General features: G+C 54.2%; 4 protein-coding genes across 4 annotated transcripts; 3 read left to right on the top strand and 1 right to left on the bottom strand.

Moving 5' to 3' along the window:
- Positions 1-2793: 2793 nt before the first annotated feature.
- Positions 2794-4269, top strand: J4E92_003006 (uncharacterized protein; the record flags this gene model as incomplete). Its single annotated transcript, XM_051494406.1, has 1 exon — positions 2794-4269. The coding sequence occupies one exon, from the start codon at positions 2794-2796 to the stop codon at positions 4267-4269; it is 1476 nt and encodes a 491-aa protein (XP_051354699.1).
- An 856-nt stretch (positions 4270-5125) lies between these two features.
- Positions 5126-6773, bottom strand: J4E92_003005 (uncharacterized protein; the record flags this gene model as incomplete). The annotated part of the gene is made up of 2 exons (XM_051494405.1): positions 5126-5321; positions 5374-6773. The coding sequence occupies 2 exons, from the start codon at positions 6771-6773 to the stop codon at positions 5126-5128; spliced, it is 1596 nt and encodes a 531-aa protein (XP_051354698.1).
- Positions 6774-10050: 3277 nt separating this feature from the next.
- On the top strand, positions 10051-12168 carry J4E92_003004 (uncharacterized protein; the record flags this gene model as incomplete). The annotated part of the gene is made up of 4 exons (XM_051494404.1): positions 10051-10612; positions 10663-11087; positions 11137-12016; positions 12068-12168. The coding sequence occupies 4 exons, from the start codon at positions 10051-10053 to the stop codon at positions 12166-12168; spliced, it is 1968 nt and encodes a 655-aa protein (XP_051354697.1).
- Positions 12169-12635: 467 nt separating this feature from the next.
- Positions 12636-16202, top strand: J4E92_003003 (uncharacterized protein; the record flags this gene model as incomplete). The annotated part of the gene is made up of 5 exons (XM_051494403.1): positions 12636-14798; positions 14852-14924; positions 14973-15100; positions 15149-15762; positions 15815-16202. 5 exons carry the CDS (start codon positions 12636-12638, stop codon positions 16200-16202), a joined length of 3366 nt encoding a protein of 1121 aa, XP_051354696.1.
- Between the last annotated feature and the right edge of the window lie 366 nt (positions 16203-16568).

Raw genomic sequence — 16568 nt, 5'->3', positions numbered from 1 at the left:
CTCGTGTGCGCGGTGTACATGAAGCGAATGGGAATGACGCGGAAGTATGAAGGAGTGCTATCTCCAATCTCACTTGGTAATGATGGGCATCGAGACAGACTCGAAGGAGGGTAGTAAGCCCGCCACCGACTACGATCGTTGTTCATGATTGCTATGCCTTTAGTTGCGCGAGTTTTGAGCTCAAGGTCTTACACCCATGGAGGATTTCTGGGGACTAAGAAGTTCTTAGCATGGTATTGCCTGTAGATCCAAAGACTACATTCTCGGTTGACCAGTGACTGCCTGTTTGCACAGCAATGAACTCGTACGAGCGGCCAATGTCGGAGACTACGGCCGGTCATGGGCAAGCGTCGGTGGATCCATGAGCACTATGAATCCTCAATGGAATGATTGCCAATACACTCAGTTTGTGGAGCAAGCATCATTCGTAGGCAGTATCCGTTGGACAATACAAGAAATTCATCAAACGCGAAAAGAGCCAGGGACGCTGACGGGATACAACTTGCAGACAAGTAACAGCCACCACGTTGATCCGACGAGGATTGCTCGGTGCTCTGGGTAGGTTCCCCTCTGGGTATATGGTTTCTGTTTGTATTGCATAGTAATCAAAGCTAGGGCACGTTGCAAAATAAGCCTTCGCTGCGCGTTCTAGAAGCGAGGTTGGCATGCACCAGCGTTCAGCACGTATACCGCTTTCAGGAAGCGGGCCGCATACCACTGTTGACAGTTCCACGTGAGGATGAAACCCCTATGTGCTGTCTTGTCCTAGTCACGACTGTCGCTCGCTCAAGCAGTGAAGGCGGATTGTTCGCAAGCCATTACTCAGCTGCATGGCTGAGGGCCATGACGTAGCTGCGACTGGTACGTCACCCGAACATGAACGGGTGAGTTCAACATCGGTCCAACATGTCTTGTAAGATTCCGCCTGAGCGTTCATAGACCCCGCGAGGTCTTCACTCCCGGTTCGCAGGGTTGTCTGTGAGCAAGTTCTATAGACACATTGAGTCATGCCGTACCACATCGAAAGCTGCTGCGACATAGCTTTAAGACAGGGACCTTCCAGTCCTTAGCCGTCTAAGCGTAGCATCGTTCAATGCAGAAGTCCGTCGTGTCACCTTATTCAAGGAGGTAACCGAACACCCTGGAGCCTACATTAATGTAAAGATGCGCAATACGCGACCCGACGTCAACGTAGACTCCGAGAAATTCTTTTTCTTGCTTGAATGGGGTGGTGTGAAACACATGTTTTAAGACGTATATTTCAACCCAGGTAATGGTTTTGGGAACTAAATGATTTGCGATGATGGACCTGCCGAACATCCGGGTCTGCATGTACTGCATTCCGCGTGCGTTAGATCCAGTCCATCGACATACGAGTGTGCATAACACACTTACTTATAGCCGGGTACAATCCCGCAGATGCGAGGTTTCTCTCTCACAAGGCTGCTTCCTGAACGAGAAGGCGCTCTGACAATACGCAGCCAGCAGCGGGAAGCCCAGATCGCGCCATAACGATAACGGGAGCTCATTAGACAGTCTTGGAGAAGATCAACGGCGCATGTATGAATGAGACACATCGTATTCATGTAATGGCCCAGCGGCTTCCACGCACGGTATTGGCAGGCGTTCTAAGCCGACGAGGCAGCGGCAAGCCAGGCGACATGGCGCAGCAACGCCACGGCGGCACGGCTGGGGGCTGACAAACATGGGAAAGCGAGGACCTTGGTATCGCTGCAGTAAGGCCGTACACTCAAGCATGCGTGTAGCGGGCTGAACTGAAGGCGTGTGGGTGGCATGATAATGGCGGGGGAAATGTACGCGAACTGACTGCCGAAGCTAGCTCTTCTTAGCGTGCCAGTAGCGCCGCATCGGACCGCCTGGTGCTCGCCTCGCCTCCATCTTTATCGCGTCCATCTTCTCTTTTGTGCAACACCAAGAACGCTCTAGCTACAACGGGGCCACGTTGACAGGCTGTCAAAGCAACTTCCCTATCTTTTCGGAACCATACGCGCCTGCAGCTGTACAGCCTAGTGGTGTCTCTACCCACGACCCCACCGGAAGGAAAACAGCGTCCATACCCTCCATCTGCATTTCGCGATTGGCTGGACGGACACGAGAACGACCTCCCCGGCCTCACGTTTGTGCCTGAGGCCCTTCTTTTGTGTTGGCGAGCAGGTTTCCGCCGTCATGAAGCAAACAGTCCCAGATAGCGCCACCAGGCTGCAAAGTTTCAGCCCGATAGGTCACAGTTTGCTTGCTCTCCAACCATATACCTATTGGACTTGTCGCTGCGGCTGTAGTGCTCTCGCTATCGGTACCTATTTTGGAGATCTCGAACGCCTTTGTGCAGCTCGCTTGTGGCGGTGAACAGTAGAAGTTGAGCTGTCGTTTCCAGCGTTCCAACCTGGGTGGCATCGATAGACATCGCATTGTATGATTGGACGCTCTTGCTTGGAAGCAGGGATTCATTCCATGGTACGTTTGATACATTTACGGGAGAGTGGGGAATCGCTACCGTGGAGAGGGTCGACCATGGCCCTATGCATTACGTCTTCTTCCGTAAAGATACGGCTTCTTACTGTGATCCACGCGTGACTGGGGAAAATTTCGCATTCTTCCAACTAGTTATCTCCAGACATCCCGGCATTCAGCAAGCGGAAGCTCGAATTATTGTTACAAAGAAGCGTCGATCTTTACAGGAAGCAACTCTCGAGGACCGTGGACCTTGCGATGGTGAAAGTCGACGTCATGGAGCAGACTCCGAGCAAACCTGCTTCCACCGTCTATCCATGGATGGACACAGAACATGTCACTGGGCACTTGAGGAAATGTTTCAAATTCGTTTATGACAAAGTCAAGTTACTGAACGGCCGGGTGGACGGCATGGAAGCGCAAATGACGCATCTTAAACAGCTTGTCGAAGACGTTAAGATCAAGTCAGAAGCGGATAACCAAGGACTGCAAAGAGATATTGATGCTCAGAAGGCGCAGAATCAGCAGCTGCGAAACGAACTGGATGCTGAGAGGGATCGAAACCAGCGACTAGAGACTACGATCAAGGATTCACAACAGTCAATCACCCGGACCGGTCAACAGTTGGGTGATCTCTCCAACCAGTTTCGTGCCCACGAGACTATCGCTACTGCAAAGTTGCAAAGGACAGATCGAATCGTGCCAGATCTCAAGCAGCGGATTGAGTCGCTGGAACGGTCTGGCAATACCTACAGTCAGAGCATTGTCGAACTGCGAAACCACCTAGAAGATCGCTTCGAGACAGCAGTGGTTCATACCCAAGAATCTTTGCGCCACAACAAAACCGCCTGGATCAAAGGTCTAGAACTCCTCAGAACCGAGACGGCGGAAAAGCTCGCTACTACGACAGATCACTTCTCCACCGCTGTTGATACCGTGCAAGCGCAATCCCGCGAGCATACGGAAGCCTTCGAGAAGACAGCTCTGGCACTGGACCATAATTCCCAGCGTATCGAAGAGCTCGAAAAAGCGGTGGAAGAGCCACAGTTTCTGGAAAGCATGAACCACCGCGTCGAAGAGCTTGAGAATGCTAAAGAATCACATGATGCGGCACTACAAGCTTCTCAGGTCACAATGACCAGACTCGATTCCCTAGATGCCCGTCTGGGCGTGTCGGAAGTCGCTCTCAACTCTATTCGGACACCGAATGTGACACCTCCAACTACCACAACAGCTACCGCCGCTCTCGACGATCCTCAGAATAAGGTCGACGCAGTCTATTTACAGTTGAAGAATGAACTTGCCTCATTAAGTAATTGCAAAGACCGACTTGTCGCATTGGAAAAGCACCGCGGTACCCCTGCATCTCGCAAACTTGACAATAGGGTCTGCGTATTGGAAGAGAACTACGGCAAAATGCGCAATGACCATACAGACATGACCGCCAAGTGTGTTACCCACGAGCAGTTAGCTGCAGCAAGGAATGCCGATGCTGCCTCCCTCCAGACGACTATTCAGAACCACCGGGAAGAGGTGAAGCAGAGGGTGGAGTATAATGTTGTACTCCTGAATGGGCTAAGGGGTCAGCACCTACAAAATATAGAGACCTCTCTCAAAAAGGTCGTCCAGGATAACGCATTTCCCGTGAGTACCTACCACATCATCTCCATGATGTCTGCTTATGATCGTAAACTAATAAACCGGACTAGCAATTACTTCAAGACCCAGAAAGCGCACCGCCTGCTCGAGGACCGGCACCACAGTCAGCGTATCCATCACCACCCGCGACGAATCTGACACATCCCAGGCTGACGCATGATACCTGGCAACCAAATACATCCTCCACTCCTGTAGCGTTTCAACAGGCCATGCACATGCAGCACGCTCTGCTACTTGCAAAAGACGCTGCATCTGATGCTCGACAAGGAACCCAGCCAATCGCCGATACCATTGACCTCACCGCACCTGGGCAACCAACGTTCTTTCGACAAGTGCCTGAGAAGCGACAACGGATTGATCGACCGGCGCAACAGCAGGGTCAGCATTTAACGCAGCAGCAATGGCAACAACAAGTGCAACAACAGGCTCAGCAACAAGCTCAGCAACAGGCACAGCGACCGGCACAACAACAACATCTAAATCAACACGCTCCATCAATTGCCATGGGCGCCGTGCAGCAGAGGCAAGAACCGGTAGTGCAGATGGAATGGTCATCATAAGCGCATCGCGACGTGCGATTGCTCATGGGACGGCAATCACAATAGGCTGGGGGTGATACCATGGATATGGATGCACAGATTGAACTGGCATCCTAGAATCCGAGTGAAACGTATCAGTGATAACCTAGGGGTGAACGGGTTATGTGTCGAGCACTGTAATAGTGTCTAGTCGATATGCCATGGTATACTTATTAATCTATCTATACGTTTTGATGCGTGTGAGAGTGACGTGGCCAAGCTCATCAGCGTCTCAAAAGTGATGTCCCATCACGAAGCTAGCGATCTTCACCACACTGGCATTGCGATAACGATATCAGTGTCATGAAGACAATGGTGACGTGATAATATGAGTGACGCCTGACTCGTCTCCGCTCCAATGCATGCTGTATTGTATTGTATTTTACATTTTTACTATTTACTTCCCATCACGGCGCTTAGTTCTTGGGCTTGTACTCGGAGGGGTTGACCATAAGTTCGGGCCTGACGTACTTGTCAAAGTCCGACTCGCTGATGACCTCGAGCTTGAGCGCAGCCTCCTTGAGCGTGAGGTTATTCTTGTGTGCGTATTTGGCGGTCTTGCTAGCGGCGTCGTAGCCGATGACGGGGTTGAGGCAGGTAACGAGCATGAGACTGTGTCAAGTTAGCTATGTGACCAATACATATCTAGTGAAAAGTAACTCACCTCTCGCTCATGATGGAGCTGATGCGCTTCTCATCAGCCTCAAGACCAGCAACGAGGTTCTTCTCGAAGCTCCTCATGCCGTCGGCGAGCAGACGCGAGCTGTGGAGCAAGTTGCGGATCATGACGGGCTTGAAGACGTTGAGCTCAAAGTTGCCCTGGGATCCGGCGAAGGTGGTAGCGGCCTGGTTACCGAAGACCTGCGCGCAGACCATGGTGAGGGACTCGCACTGTGTGGGATTCACCTTTCCGGGCATGATGGAGGAACCAGGCTCGTTCTCGGGTAGCTTCAGCTCACCGAGACCGCATCGGGGGCCAGAGCCGAGGAAACGGATGTCTTGGGCGATCTTGAACAGGGAGGTTGCGAGGGTGTTGAGCTGGCCGTGGGCCTCGACGATGGCATCGTGGGCAGCGAGGGCCTCGAACTTGTTGGGTGCGGTGACGAAGTCCTTGCCGGTCATCTTGCTGACTTCCGACGCAATATCCTCTGCGAAACCCTTGAACGTGTTGATGCCAGTTCCGACGGCGGTTCCGCCCTGGGCCAGCATCTTGAGGCGCGGCAGACAGGTCTTTATCCGCTCAATGCCAAAGTCGAGCTGCTGTACGTAGCCAGAGAACTCCTGGCCGAGGGTCAGGGGCGTGGCATCCTGCAAGTGTGTCCTGCCAATCTTGATCAAGCTCTCCCACTGGTCGGCCTTCTTCTTCAGCGCGTCCCTCAGGCTGGCGAGGGCAGGCAGGAGCGACTCCTCGAAGTCGAGAACGGCGGCGATGTGCATGACGGTGGGGAAGGTGTCGTTGGACGAGGCGGACATGTTGACGTGGTCGTTGGGGTGGACTGGCTTCTTGGAGCCCATGGTGCCGCCGAGGATCTCAATGGCGCGGTTGGAGATGACTTCGTTCGCGTTCATGTTGGACTGGGTGCCCGAGCCCGTCTGCCAGACAACGAGGGGGAAGTGGTCGATGAGCTTCAGCGATGCCACCTCCTCAGCGGCCTGCTGGATAGCCTGGCCGAGCTTGGGGTCCAGCCCAAACTTCATGTTGACCGTGGCCGCGGCGCCCTTGAGGATACCGAAGGCGCGCACAATGGGCGGCGGCATGCGGTCCTGGGGCTGGTTGATCTTGAAGTTCTCGAGCGAGCGCTCCGTCTGGGCGCCCCAGTACTTGTCCGAGGGGACCTGGATCTCGCCAAAGGCATCGCTTTCGGTGCGCGTGTTGGCCATGGTGCTGGTGACGCTGAACTGGCGGCGCTGGAAGAGGCTCTGCGTCTTCAGCGGGGTACGGGGAGTGGTGGAGAGGGCACGCGTGCTGCGGGCACAGCAGAAGGAGGGGCTGGCCTTTGCATGTGCGAGTGATCGTAATGCTCCGGCCTCGGCGGCGCGGAGCTTCGTTGCGCTTCGGAACATGGTAGCAGCAGCAGCTGGCGGGGGGCAGGATGGGCAGAGGGGGTGGAGAAGACGCCGAATTGGCTAATCGTGTGCGCAGCGGAACTAGAGCGCAAGTCGCAAGTCAGAAGGCAGAAGATGGATAATTGGGATAATTGCTGCGACGCAAAATGCTGCCGTTCCGAGCTCTGACCTCATGCTCGCGGGAATTGCCTCCGGTCTCTCCCGCGGCATAACTCGCCGTCACATGACTGGCGGGATGCCAAGCCCAGAGTGGATGAAGGCTCCAAGAACGCAAACTTGAGCATGAAAGAATGTGGTCGGCGTGAATTTTCTGCTTACTTGTACCGCCAGCTCAGAATACCGCCGCTCAGCACCATGTTCTCCTGCCGCTCGCCTTCCGCACTCCGGCGCCAAAGCCTCAGCATTCCAAGGTTAGCCCGTGATGACTTCCGCATTGCAACGTCAAGCGTTCCGTCGCCTCGTCTGCGCTGATGCGGCGTCTCGCTCATGTCCCACAGCCCCGGCCAGCCACTGTTCCAACTTTTCCCATCACCTCGCGCAGAACGCTTGTAGGGCCGCGTCTATGCCATCTGCTCGAGACTCTGGCTCATCCTCTGCACATATATGCTTTGGCCGCTCCGGTCGGGCTAGTGGAATCTCTGCATAGCCACCGATCAAAAGCTTCGGCATTATCGGGCACACCCTGTTGAGTGAAACACACCTCGTACCGAGAGCCTGTCCCTACCCAAACTTCCGCCTGCATCGCGCCGCTGGGTACGGCTGAGGGTCCGCTTTATTGGGTGATGATGAGGGCTTCTGCATTCGATACTGACGATCTAGAGCTATGAGGGCAAACGACCAAGTACGTCTGGAAGCTAGGTCGGGGCGTGACGCCTTGGAACCATGTGCCCTGCGCTTTCCGTCTTCCGACGACTGGTCATATTAGATTAACGTAGCGAGTCAAGTCGGAGTGCACCTGATCTGTCTCCACCATCCTTTCGATCCATGCTGGGCGCTCGCCTTCGAGCGTGCCAACGTAACATGGAGCTAATAACCCCTCATCTTCACCTACGGCCCAGTTTCCAGCCTCCACAAACACTCCTGTTTGCATCTGCGGTCTGCTGTCTTTTGCAGCCTGCTATTGTGTCTTCAAGCTCACTCCACCTTTGCATTACTCCGTCCGTGAAGCACGGCTTCAGCTGGGCCGCACGTACTTGCTTAGCCGCAGATAAGGCTCCCATGACGCTGATCGAGCCTTCTACCACGAACCCCTCTGCCCAACGACTGCCTCAATCAAGGCCGAGTTGTTCTGACAGTTGTTCGCAATCGATACACGATAGCGTCAACACCCGCGTTCCTCCAGACCTTTGCTCGCCACCGATCGACACAGCTCACGAAACGACACAGCTCGTGAAAAAAGGTGCAAGACGTCTGTGGAACTGCTCGTATGGCTGAGTCTGAATACGGCGCCGGTCCCTGGGTTCACGATAGGATAGGCGCTCGAAACTCAGATGCAGAGCTGACTGCCCCGCTTCTCGCCGCGCATACACCGTTCCAACAACAACTGCCAACGTTGTATCGAAATCCATACATGTCCAATAGCAGCCCCTCCATGTCTCAGGCTCAGGATGCACCAAATGTGTCTACCAGCAGCCACCCACAATGTCCAGCTTTGCCACCTATTGGAATGCGTCACCACTACTATGCTCCTCATGCACACTCATACCAGTTCACAAACCCTCAAAGACCATCGCAAACCTGGAACGGGCCTCCGCACCTCTATCCCGGCCAGGCGTTCTACGACCCCGGCGTCACTTCACAGGGTGACCAGCTGCGCCATCATTTAGGAGCACCGAGTCACAACTTTCCGCTTCTAGGGTCACCACATGCCGCGCCTCCTTCGAATCCCCGACAACGCAATGATTACAGAAGACACGACCACAGAATGAGTGCCGGGGCTGTGGCAGTTAGTATGCCTACTGACAACACACGCTTCCCCGAACCACGGGGTTCAGTAGCACCCCCGGAAGCCCGGTTTCAGCATCCGCGACCACCACTTCAACAATCAATCCACCCAGGTGAGGCACTGTATTCTGGATTGCCTGAACGTCCGTGGCCGTCACACGAGATTCCAAGCCGCCGCTCAGACCGTAGCGTATCCCCGCGCACGTCGAATCGCCGTAACTTTGAACGATACTCGGTTGACCTCTCCCACTCCAGCACGTCGTCTGACGCAGAAGAAGCGGCTGCCCGTGCGCCGCCGCTGAGTCGTATGAGGCATCGATCTAGAGAAGTGCGGCCGCGTATCGCGGGCCGCTACCCGCCTCAATTCGATCCCAACATTGCTACCGCTCGCCAGATTGAACAATTGAAAACCAGTCTCCAGCGCCATCTACCAAGTACGCTGCCAGAGAAAGCGTCCAAGGCTTGTGACATTTGCCAGAAAGACTATGCCGCTACACGTGTGTCGCCCACGGAAGAGGAAGAAATTGCGATTGAGCTCTCGTGTGGACACACGTTTGGGGAGTTCTGCATAGGTCAATGGGTAAGTGGTAGTCACTCGGCGATAGTATATGCTTGCTCACATGACCTAGTTTGATACGTGCAGAACACACAAGAATAAAGTTACCTGCCCCATGTGTCGGAAGCAGCTCATCGAAGCACCAGCACCACGATTCATGCCGAGCATGATGCAGGGGCAAGCGTTTCTTGATCTGCTCGCTCGCCAGAATATGCACGTCACTGATCTCTACGGCCACTTTCAGCAGGCGTGATCGATGTGAGGAATTCGACTCAGGATGCGATTTTCGAAGCTATGATATCATTGTTTTACACGGACAGCCTTGGCAGGGCAGTCGAGGCGTTGTAGATGGGTAGGGAGTTTTGGTGAGTGTTGCACACTAGGTGCGTAATGGGGGCGAAGAGGCATCAGACTGGATATGTACATAGCATGGTGGTCAGCGGCATATAAACATCAGCATCTTTGTGGATAGCACTTTTGCATGTGCAGCCCTTGCGTCGATCTGGGCTCCACTTCCCGGGATGCCTGGAATTCATCGTTGCCCGGAGCCCACCTAGCCCCAAACATGCACCCCGCCATCAACACAAACCTGACCCGATACACCCAAACCCGTCAAACAAGACATCGTGAGAGATACTGCGCTGCATGACTGCTGTCGCCGATTGCTTGCGCCCCGACTGCCGCCTCTTTGCTTCTTCGTGCCTGCTTGCGCCCCACGGCCCTTAGCTGCTGCCATCCACCGCCCCTTCCCCGTCGCCCAGTTGCCATCGCGCCATGGAGGACAGCAACAGAGACAGCTTCCAATTGCCCGCCCCTCCCCCTCCACTCCAGACCCGCGACAACGTAATGGACCGCCCAGGCACCCCGACGGGCGAGGCCTTTATGAGCCCGCAGCAGACGCCCCAGGGCAGCCCAAGCAAACACCACCAGCCGCCCGGCGCATTCGATCTGCCGCATGTGTTCGAAAATGCCATGCGGCTGCTGCCCACCATGGGCTCGCCCTCCAAGACGAAGCCCGGATCGCCCACATCCCCCAACAAACTGCAGATCGGCAGCAATGGCGCTGACTACGCCAACATGGAGAGTCCCAGTTTCGCCCCGGGCAGCCCCACACGCAAGTCGAACCAGGAGAACACGCCCCCGAGTGGCCGCCCAGGCCTGCAGAAGGAGTCGAGCTACCTCACACACGCAGCACAGTCGCGGCAGGAGCCCTACAGGACGCGCGAGGACGGCCAGTCGACACGCTACATCAACGGCCCACAGCGTCTTTCCCCGGAAGAACTCGAGAAGGCGAGGAAGCCAGCAGTGAAGCGCCTGGCAAACGTGACCCAGCTGTGTAAGCTGCCTCCGCTACACCGCAGCCATCCAGTGCTAATGACTCTCTAGATTTCCTCGACTACTACTACGACCTCCTCACCTACGTACACAGCCGTCAGAGCCGCCTGACCCAGTTCAAGGCTCAGAACCCTCCCCCTCCAGATACACCCGAAGAAGAGTACAACGATGCCCTCACACAGTACCTCGGCCGCGAGCGTGCCAATCTCCGCAAGCGACGCACCCGATTAAGGCAGGGTGACTTCCAGATCCTCACACAGGTCGGTCAGGGTGGCTACGGACAGGTCTACTTGGCTCAGAAGAAGGACTCGCGTGAGGTGTGCGCTCTAAAGGTCATGAGCAAGAAGCTGTTGTTCAAATTGGACGAGGTTCGCCACGTATTGACAGAGCGCGACATTCTGACCACTGCTAAGAGCGAGTGGCTGGTCCGCTTGCTCTACGCCTTCCAAGACGACAAGAGCATCTATCTTGCTATGGTCAGCCGCATCAATACCCAACATTGAACACTGCACTGACATCTGCCAGGAATACGTCCCCGGAGGCGACTTCCGGACCCTTCTGAACAACACTGGTGTCCTGCACAACCGGCATGCGCGTTTCTACATCGCCGAGATGTTCTCGTGTATCGACTCGCTACATCAGCTGGGTTACATCCATCGCGATCTGAAGCCCGAGAACTTCCTGATCGACAGCACCGGCCATGTGAAGCTGACCGACTTTGGTCTCGCAGCTGGTATCCTTGCGCCCTCCAAGATTGAGTCGATGCGCATCAAGCTCGAGTCCGTCAGCGACGTCATTTCGCCATTTGGCCGACCCATCGAAGAGCGATCAGCAGCCCAGCGACGAGAAAACTACCGCTCTCTTCGCGAGCGAGACGTCAACTACGCAAAGAGTATCGTTGGCAGTCCCGATTACATGGCACCTGAAGTGCTGAAGGGTGATGAGTACGACTACACAGTCGACTACTGGAGTCTCGGATGCATGTTGTTCGAGGCTCTGGCCGGTTATCCGCCATTCGCCGGTGCCACAGTAGACGAGACCTGGCAGAACTTGAAGCAGTGGAAGAAGGTTCTACGGAAGCCCGTCTATGAAGACCCATCCTACTTCCTCTCGAAGCGCACATGGGACCTCATCATCCGTCTCGTGGCTTCCAAGTCTACCCGCTTCCGCAACATTTCCGAGATCCATGCCCATCAGTACTTCGCCGAAGTTGACTGGGCGAGGCTGAGAGAGCAGAAGGCACCCTTCGTACCGGAGTTGGACAGTGAGACAGATGCTGGATACTTCGACGACTTCGGTAGCGAAGCCGACATGGCAAAATACAAGGAGGTACACGAGAAGCAGGCTGCGTTGGAAGCCATGCAGGACCGCAACGTCCAGATGGGCAAGGGTCTATTCGTTGGATGTAAGTCTTGATTGTCAAATGAGTTAATGGCAATCGCTAATCATGCTTTAGTCACATTCCGCCACAAGAAGACAGCCGACGAGAATGGCAAGCCATCGAGCCCGAGGAAACCACTCCCCATGGTTGAGGAGAACTTTGGCACGATATTCTGAGAACATTCGTTCTACTCTGGGTGTCGAGGCACTGGTTGCGTCGGCGCTCTCTCTCCTTCGTATATCTGCTTCTGTGTTCATCGCAGCGCCTGGAAGCTGTGAAGTTGAGACGAGTTACGAGATGCGTGCATGGTGCAATTGCTTGCCAGGTCACACGTCGTAGTATGATTGTCACATTTGGCGTTTAGTTCGGATAGCATAGTTTATTGGGCGGGCAAGTGCGTTGCATGCATTCGAGACGTCGTGTATTAGTAGATGAGTACACGGATATGAAGGTAGTGATTACTGAGAACCCGGAATACAACCTGTACTCAACGATGATTCAATCTAGTGGATCCGCACGAAGTCACCTGACCGCGGGATCCTGGGCAACGCGCTAGTTGCTAGTGCCCGCCCGCGCGCCCTTTCGTCCCCTCAATCACAAAGCCCACTCCACCTTACGTCAACCCACATACGACATCACTACAATGCCGGGTCTAGTCCAGCGAGGACGAAAGCGCCCGTCGCGCGCTATCAGCGAGGATCTTGATGAGTCTTCCGATGCCTCGTCCTCACCTTCCGCGAACGGCAAACGCGCCCGCCATGGCCGAGACGCGCCTTCTAGTTCCGCGCAAACGAACGGCGACCGAAACGACTCGACTGAAGGCGACTTCAAAGCAGGCTCTCTCGTCAGGGTCAAGCTTGTCAATTTCGTTACATACACGGCTGCGGAGTTCCATTTAGGGCCAAGCCTAAACATGGTCATCGGCCCCAACGGCACAGGAAAGAGTACCTTGGTCTGCGCAATCTGTCTGGGTCTGGGATGGGGCAGCGAACACCTGGGAAGAGCCAAAGAGGTGGGACAATTCGTCAAACACGGCGCTGCCGAAGCCACCATCGAGATCGAGCTCGCAACGGGTCCTGGCAATGGCCCCAATCGCATTGTCAGGCGTGTCATACGCAAACGCGACAACAAGTCTGTGTTCTTTCTTGACGGCCCACTTGTGGGGAAGAAAGACGTACAAGACATGGCCAGACAGTATTCCATTCAGATCGACAACCTCTGCCAGTTTTTACCGCAAGACCGTGTAGTGGAGTTCGCGAGGATGAGCGACGTCGACCGATTACGAGAGACCCAACGCGCTGCAGCGCCTCCGCAGATGGTGAAATGGCATGACGAGTTGAAGGAATTGCGTACACAAGAACGCGCTTTGGAGACGAAGCAGAATAACGAACGCAACCATCTGGACATGCTGGAGAAAGCACAAACCGCAACAAAAGATGACGTAGATCGCTACCATCAACGAGAAGGCCTTTTGCGGAAGTCGAAGTGCTTGAAGTCGGTCAAGCCTATCATCGAGACGAAAATCCTTAAGACTGAGATTACTGCAGTAAAGGCAGAAATTCGAGACGCCAGACTGGAGCTCGATCAAATCAACATCGACATAGAACCAGCGCGAAGGGCTCAAGCAGAAGTCCAAACCTATCAGAACGATATTGAGCAAATCGTAAACCTTCGCAAGAACCGCGTCGACATGATCAAGACACAGGCTGAAAAGCTCGCGACAAAGATTGATACCGGCAAAGCGAAAGCGGCGGAAACTGACAATCAGATCAAAGCCGAATTGAGTTCGAAGAAAAAGCGCGCAGATGACATGGTTCGCCTCAACCGTGATATCACCAGGCTGGAAGCCCAGCGACAGGACCAACCCGCGCAATTCGACGCCGAATCTTACGAGCAGCGCAAGTCAGATCTTCGCGACCAGATCTCTACTAACATGGGCCTCATTTCCGACAAAAGGAGTAGCATGAAAGAGCTAGCTACCCGCGCAGGTGTCGTGAAAGCCCGACACACGCAGCTGAAAGCTAATCAGGATCGGCTGAACACGCAGAGCGGAAAGCAAGCCAGCCTTTTGATGAGGATTTCCCGCGAGACCGCTGCCGCATGGGAATGGATTCAAAGGAACAAAGCGTCTCTGCAGTTGAAAGGTGAAGTCTTCGGGCCACCGATACTGGAATGTTCCGTCTCAGATCCCAAGTATGCCAAGGCTTTCGAGAGTCAATTGAAAAAGGGCGATCTCATTGCCATCACTTGTACCACCAACGAGGACTCGAAGATGCTGGGCAAGCGTCTGCTCAGTAACAAAGCCAACGGCGGGCAGGGACTCAGCGAAGTCTATCTTCGAACATCACTAAAGCCCCTCTCTTCGTATCAACCGCCCATGGCCAGGGCAGGCTTGGCCCAATACGGGTTTGAGGGTTATATTTTAGACTACGTAAAAGGACCCGACGAGGTCTTAGCCATGCTTTGCGAAGGCTGTAAACTGCATCAGATCGCGTATGCTGCAACGCCACTATCTGATGATGTACATAAGTTTGTGGAGGAGCGAAGCCCGATTCGTAGCTGGGTGAGTGGTTCGGACACGTATCGCGTGATCTCACGTTACAACCAGTCTTCTACGTCCGTTGTACCACTAAGACCAGCACAATCTTTCGTAGATCAGCCAGGCAATACGGATGAGTTGCGAGCCATCATTGAGGAACAAAAAGGGCTAGTACAAGAGGGAGAAGAGCTACGCGAGAACCACAAGATCCTCAAGGACGAAGTCAGCAAACTCGAGGCGGAGAATGACGCCCTAAAACAACAGAAGGTACATACAACTGCCACTGGATGCAAATGCGCCAATTACTGACAATGTGGTAGGACGCTGTGCAAGCTGAGCAAGACGGCTTGAAGAAGGCTTTCGCCGAATGGGAAGCTCTACCCGACAAAATTGGTGGGTATCTTACACACATGAGAAGGAGTACTCGCTAACTATGTCTAGCATCGAAACAAGCCGACCTACACAGCAAAACGCAAGAAAATGCAGAGACCACTGCCCGCATTAAAGCTATCAAAGCCGACGCTCGTGCTACACTACTGCATGTCGCGAACCTGACACTTGAATATGCTGTAAGTCACGAACGATCGGTCAACGGAGTCCCGCTGACGATCCCACAGAAAGTTGTAACCCAAATGAGGGCATTCCACGAATCGCTTGTCGAGGCTGAGATCCGGCTCATCGAAGTCAAGTCGGAGCTTAGGGGCCTCATAAAAGAGAACAGCGCGATCCTGGACAGACAGAAAGCGCAAGAACACAAGATCAACGAGCGCACGAATCACGAGCGTGTTCTTCGGGCCAAGTACAGAGAGCTGCAAGAGGCTACGCAGAGCGACATCTACAGTCTCAGTGAAGAAGAAAGGCAGATCGTCATGGAATACAAAGAGCTTCCCACACTCGAAGCCTTGGAGCTAGAGGTTCAGTCGGTCAACGCCCGGCTAGAGATGATGGCCGAAGGTAATCCTGGGGCGATCAGAGCCTATCAGAAGCGTGCGGGTGACATCGAGAAAACGCGTGAGAACCTGGAACAGTACGCTGCCAGTCTCGAAGAGATCAACGAGAACATCACGAGCATCCGCCAGAAGTGGGAGCCCGAACTTGACGTTCTCATTCGCAGGATCAGCGGGGCTTTCGCACACAACTTCGAGCAAATTGGATGCGCTGGTGAAGTCCAGGTGAACAAAGACGAAGACGACTTTGACAACTGGTCCGTCCAGATCTCAGTCCGCTTCCGGTAAGCTCAGACTATCGTGCTCATACGCAAACCTAGCTAATGATCCCAACAGAGAGAACGAGCCGCTCAGCGTATTGAACTCTCACCGACAGTCTGGTGGCGAGCGCGCCGTGTCAACAATCTTCTACCTCATGGCATTACAAGACCTTGCCCAGTCACCGTTCCGCGTCGTCGACGAAATCAACCAGGGTATGGATCCCCGCAACGAACGCATGGTACACGAGCGCATGGTGGACATTGCATGCCAAGAGAACACGAGTCAATACTTCCTCGTCACCCCCAAACTTCTGCCTGGTCTCAAGTACCACGAGAAGATGAAGGTGCATGTCATCAACTCTGGAGAGCACATCCCAGTTGCACAGGGCGTTCAAGGTGAGTGGAACTTATCCAGTATGGCTGAGATTGCATTGCGAGTGACGAGGAGCGTTGCAGTTGCATGAGCACTGGAATCGCGTGGCGCAGACCATTACGATACGTGCGCGGATGGGATGAACAAGAGTACGAATACCACGGTAGTCTAGTGTCGTTTATGGTTTGATATGTCTCACAGCGTGTGTGTTTGGTAACGGCGTTGAGCAACCTTCATGCAGGTACGACGGACAGCAGTCAGCGACATTTACTGTACATCGAATGTTCTCAATCCTTCTTATCAGCGCTATTCTATAGCGCGCGCAGGATATATATTGAGGTACCCGTATCCGTACATGTGCATGCAATCGTTTCCCTGGATACACCGTGTTTGTGCGACCGCTAACGCGACTAAGCGTCCCTGTGTACGACACCAACAGTTCAGGAATGCGTATACC

This window comes from Alternaria infectoria, assembly GCF_024043175.1.
Source record: "Alternaria infectoria strain BMP 0036 chromosome Unknown scaffold_4, whole genome shotgun sequence".
Classification (NCBI taxonomy): domain Eukaryota; kingdom Fungi; phylum Ascomycota; class Dothideomycetes; order Pleosporales; family Pleosporaceae; genus Alternaria; species Alternaria infectoria.
This window is presented reverse-complemented; position numbering and strand designations above follow the sequence as displayed.